Here is a 6000-nt window from a genome sequence, read left to right as displayed (position 1 = left end):
ACAGGGGTTGGTGATTCTGCCTTATATTTTTAGTGAGTATAAACTTTTTAATATAAAGATCAAAGTTCTTTACTTTGTGTGTATGCATCTGGCATACTCTTGAAAATATTTTTATTTAATAGAAACCAAACAAGTCTGCTTATTTTCAATTTGTAGGTCTAATCTTTTGGTCCTAATTCACTGTAGCATAGCATTCAAGAAACATCCAGGCATGTAAAAAAAAAAGTCCACTAGTTAGACTAGATTAGATTGATTTAATTTGAAGATTAAAACATGCTCTGTTCAAAATAAAAAGATGGAAACAAAAGGTTTGACTTTGATCCATTTATTAGTGTTGCCATTTAAGGGTACATTCTTTGACTCAAATCTCAGTGATGCTTTTATACTTGTAAATCAGGTTCATTTCTAGTTTCCTTGTATTGAAATTATTGGCACTGGAATATGAGTATCTCTCAGGAAACAGAATGGCAATACATAGGATGAAATGATCAAGAGCTATTACATCACATGGAATTTATTGTGAAATGCCTCTAGATACAATCCTTTATTTTAATCAGAGAGTCTGAAATTTCTGATTATATAAAATAGAAAAGAAGTGAATTATACAAAATATAAGTGTAATTAAAAATTAAGAAAAGCTCAACAAATGAACAGTTATTGAACAAATTTTGCAGCGTTCAGATAATCTACAAATCTTTAGAATGACTATAAAATTATTCTTGTTATTTTCACTTCTCACAAGATCCACTCCCAAGGTACTTCTCTCTTTATATAACATAAAATCAGCTTTTAGCTAATGGATTGATAAATGAAGACTATTAGAGCCTTGAAAGATGTTATTGAAGAATAAAATGGATAACTAAGAAAAGAAAAGCAAAAGTCCAAATGGATTAAAATTCTGATTAATATTAGATGAAATCAACTCAAACCTGGTGCCAATTAGTTCTCAAGAAAATCAGGTACTTATTTTTCTTTAGCTTTATATCCAATGACTGCATCAAACTTAATATTGATTTTTTGTTTTAAAATTGCCAGGAAACGCTCAGGAAGTATCCTGAAAAAAAAATATGAAAACAATTAGGAAATTAAGTGCATTTGGAAAGTGTCTTCTTTTAAAATCTTATATTTAATTTATCGTGAATTATGTTCATGCTCATCTTAAACAAGATCAAGAACTTTAAGAGTTGCTACTATATTCTTTCCACTGCTTTAAATTCACTTCTGTTTTCAAAGGAAGTTTAGCCTTTTTTAGGACAGGAGTGACCAGAAGTATTCAGTTTTGAAATACATATATTCCTATATTTTCCAAAAGATCTAAGAAAAGAGGTATACAGAACTGCATTGCTGAGATACTAAAGGCTATAAAAAAGAACTCTGATACTGACAAGGAAGGGAGAACAGGAGCTGACTTTATAATCAGAATATTATTAAAACATTCTAATAAAAGATTAGGGACTTAGAATTGCTATAAGAAAATGGAGACATGCACTTGGTCTTAAGTATAAAGCAGAACAAGTTTTCAGTCTTTTGAGTTAAAATTCCTCACATATAAATGGGAAAATTAATATCCATCCCACAGTGTTCTTGGAAGGAATCAATGTGTTAATAGAAAATGCACTGAACAGTGAAGGACATGTAGTGTGTCTAATCTTTTTTCCAAACTTATACTTAAGAATATTTAAGAATTTGTCACATTCCAATGGGTCTGAAAGAAACTAAACAGAATACATAAGTCAGTTTAACTACACAGAGGTATGCCTAGATAACATTAAATAGAGTTTGTATACTGAGCACTGAAATTCATAGTCAAAGGAAAATCAGGGCAACGATGACAGTAGTAATTATAATGATCATAGTGGTAATTAATAGTAATATATAACATGCATTGAGCACTCAGAGTGTACTCAGAACTTTAAATGCATCATTTTATTTATTCCTCACAGCCCTATAAAGTCCTATCATTGTCTCCACATTACAGAGGGAGAAACTGAGCTATAAAGAGGCTAAATAACTTATCCTTGCTTGTTTTGTTAGCAAATCACACATAGCTTCATCTGGTTCCACAGCATAAACTTCGAATCTCTCTGTTGAAGGGCTATAAAATCATTAATTTATTCAATCAACAAGCATTTTGATGCATCTTATATGTTATTTTTCAAAGTACAGAGGATACAGTCATGAGAAACAGGCAAAATTCCTTTCCTCATAGGGTTATATTCTAGTGGACTGTTATTACTGTGTGCTTACTATATTGTGGGCTAAATACAAGACAAACACTTCACAGATTTTAACTATTTATTCACCAAGGAGATCTTTGAGTTTTAGGAGACTCTAATCTTTCAAGGTATGTTCAACCTTAGTTTCTAGCAGAAGGGATTATAAACCTTACACATGTCACTTATGCTTTTGGTTACCCGAATTTTGTTCAGTCTCTAGCATAGGAATTCTCAAAGTATGATCTTTGGACCAACTGCTGATATAAGTAGTGTGGTAAAACACAGATCTCTGAGTTCCAACTCAAATATCTTACGTTAAAATATCTACAGGTGACAGACCAATGGAATAGAATTGAGAGCTCAGAAATAAACCCATGCATCTATATGGCCAACTGATTTTCAACAAGGGCACTAAGTCCATTCAGTGAGGAAATAACAGTCTCTTCAATAAATGATTCCAGGACAACAGGGTTTCCACATGCAAAAAAAAAAAAAGTAGTTGGATCCCTATCTCACACCACACAGAAAAATCAACTTAAAATGGATGAACCATCTGAATATAAGAGCAAAACTATAAAACTCAGAACAAAACAGGAGTAAGTCTTCACCTTGGATTTAGCAATGGATTCTTACAAATGACACAAAAAGCACCAGCAACGAAAGAAAAAATAGATAAACTGGACTTCATCAAATAAAGACTTTTGTGCATGAAACACAATGCACAGATATATGCACATTATATATCTGGCAAGAGTTTGAAATCCAATATATAAAGAACTCCTATAAGTCAACACCAAAAAGACAACTCAATTAAAAAAAATGGGCAAAAGACCTGAATAGACATTTCTCTGAAGAAGATATACAAATGTCCAATAAGCATATGAAAAGATGCTCAACATTATTAGCTATTAGAGAAATATAAGTCAAGACCACAGTGAGATGACACTTCATACCCACTAGAATGACCATTATAAGAAAAAACAAACAAATATGTGAAAATGTTGGGGAGATTGTGAAGAAATTGGAATCTTTGTGCATTGCGATTAAGAGTGTAACATGGAATAGCTGCAGTGAAAAACAGTTTGGCAGTTCCTCAAAAAAGTTAAACATAGAATTATCCTAAGACTTAGCATTTTCACTCCTAGGTGTATACTCCAAAGAACCTAACACAGGGACTCAAACAGCATTTGTAAACCAATGATCATAGCAGCATTATTCACAAGAGCCAAAGCTGTAAACAATCCAAGTGTCCACCAACAGCTAAATGAATAAACAAAATGTGTTATATCTATACAATGGAAATATTATTCAGCAATTAAAAGGAATACAGTTCTGATACATGCAACAACATGGATAAACCTTGAAAATATTATGCTAAGTGAAATAAGCCAGGAAAAAAAAAGACAACTCTTGTATGATTCCACTTACAGGAAATATCTAGAATAGGGAAATTCATAGAGACGAAAAGTAAATGAGAGGTTACTAGGGATTAGGGGAAAGGTGAATAGGCAGTTATTGCTTAATAGGTACAGAGTTTCTGTTATTACAATAGTGATGATTGTACATAATTGTAGATGTAATCAATGCTGCTGAATTGTACACTTAAAAATGGTTAAAATGATTTAAAAAAAACCTATACATTTCCAAACATTTAAACTCAACCTAGTTAACAACTCTGCACACATTAACCATCTGCTCCCTATTTTCTACCTTCATTCTAAGACCTGGTAACTATATTATAGATTTTAACTCTATGAGTATACTTATTATAATTAGTTCATATTAATAAGATCATACACTATTTGTCTTTTTGTGTCTGATTTATTTCACTCAACATAATGCCCTCAAAGTTTATCCATGTTGTCACACGCTTGAGGACTTCGTTCCTTCCTACTGCCAAATAGTGTGTGTGTTGGCAGCACATTATGGTGAGTGCAATTAACACCGGTGAATTATGTGTGTGGTTGTGGCTGAAAGGGAAGTTTGGAGCATGTATGTCACTAGAAGGAAAGCTAGAGGATGAAACATTGGATTGCATAACACAGCAAACCCTGTAGCAGACTGTGATTAATAATATACATATAAAAATGTTCTTTCATGAACTAGAACAAATGTATGCCACTATTACAAGGAATTAATAACAGAGTGGAATATGGGGAAAATTCACCTATTGCAAACTATGGACTATAATTAACAGCAGTATTTTAATATTCATTCATCGAAGTAGCAAATGTACCACACCATAACAGGGAGGGTTAGGAGGTATCAGATATTTTGTTTCTTTGTTTGTTTGAGTAATGAAAATTTTCTAAAATAGATTGTGGTGATGAATGCACAATTATGTGGTGGTGATACTGTGAGCCATTGGTTGTATACTTTGTTTAGATTGTGTGGTATGTGAGTATATCTCAATAAAATTGCTTTTAAAAATAACTATAGGTGAAATCCAGGAATCTACTTTTTAAATAGACATCCCAAGTAATCCTGAGACCCCTGACAGTTGGAAAGGCCTGATTATGGGGACAGGCAGCAAGAAAGTTTTTCTCCCAGTTGACCTAAGTTTTCCCTTTCCATTCCCCTCATTACATGAGCAGCCTCACAGCCATACAGCTTTCCCAGGTGAGTAATAAGAAGTATATTATGATACAGTATTCTTTAAACTTTTGGTTTTCCATCTTGGCTGTACTTGAGAATCACCTGGAGAGTTGTTAAATCTTGCAAAGTCCAGGCTACACTTTAGACCAATTAAATCAGAATCCTGGAGTACAGGTCTCAGGCATTAGTATTTTTAAACCTCAAGCATAAATTCCAACATAAATCAAAACTGAGAGCTACTGCTTTAAGGAAATGCTTCTCAAAATTGTAATGTGCAGGCCTGGGGGCACAAATGAAATCAGAAGGAAAGATATACGATAAAGACTGAGATGGTATAATCTAGGAATGCCTAGCGTGTATAATGATAGTGATTAAATGTACAAATTTAAAAATGTTTTTGCATGAGGAAGAACAAAGGAATGTTAATCCTGCAGGGTGTTGAAAATAGATGGTAATTAATATTTTAAAACTTTAGCTTATGTGTGACACTAAAGCAAAAAAACATTTATTTGGTGCAAAATTTATATATTTTTTTGACTAGTGCATTTCCGAATATAACTTATGTGGACAGCTTAATTGAACACCATAAGTATGTGGAATCTTGAGTAGGGCATGAGATTTTGTAGGTGTGTCCAGAGTGATGCCCTGATAAATCCCAGAGTGATTTGAACAGTGAGTAAAAAAGTATTTGCAAAGTCCCCTTTGGGGAATGGTGAGAACAGGGGAAAATTCAACTTCCCCAGGTGGAGAATTCTTGATATTCTCACAAGCAGTGGGGACAACCAAAGCAATAGGCTGAGCCCCCAATCTTGGGGTTTGTTCACATGAAACTTAACCCCACAAAGGACAGACTAAACCACCTTAAAATAATGCCTAAGAGTCACCCCCAGAGGACCTCTTTTGTGGCTCAGATGTGGCCTCTCTCTCTCAGCCAACATGACAAGCAAACTCACCACCCTTCCCCTGTCTATATGGGACATGACTCCCAGGGGTATGGACCTTCCTGGCAACGTGGGACAGAAATCCTAGAATGAGCTGGGACTCAGCACCAAGGGATTGAGAAAACCTTCTCAACCAAAAGGGGGAAGAGTGAAATGAGACAAAATAAATTGTCAATGGCTGAGAGATTCCAGAATCGAGAGGTTATCTGGAGGTTATTCTTATGCATTAAATAGACATCACCTTTTTT

The 6000-nt window shown here is 33.9% G+C and overlaps 1 protein-coding gene across 1 annotated transcript in view; it reads right to left on the bottom strand.

Annotated features, from left to right (window-relative positions):
* Window positions 1-309: 309 nt before the first annotated feature.
* The window catches only part of HSD17B11 (hydroxysteroid 17-beta dehydrogenase 11), a 43172-nt gene continuing 37481 nt past the window's right edge, over window positions 310-6000 (bottom strand). The window contains exon 7 of the mRNA XM_077142897.1: window positions 310-1054. Within this exon, the coding sequence (XP_076999012.1) occupies window positions 964-1054 (91 nt within the window). The 3' untranslated portion in view covers window positions 310-963. The remainder of the gene's footprint in view (window positions 1055-6000) is intronic.

The sequence above is a fragment of the Tamandua tetradactyla genome, chromosome 24 (assembly GCF_023851605.1).
Source record: "Tamandua tetradactyla isolate mTamTet1 chromosome 24, mTamTet1.pri, whole genome shotgun sequence".
NCBI lineage: Eukaryota > Metazoa > Chordata > Mammalia > Pilosa > Myrmecophagidae > Tamandua > Tamandua tetradactyla.
The sequence above is the reverse complement of the archived record's forward strand: the minus strand, read 5'-3'. Positions and strand labels throughout refer to the sequence as shown.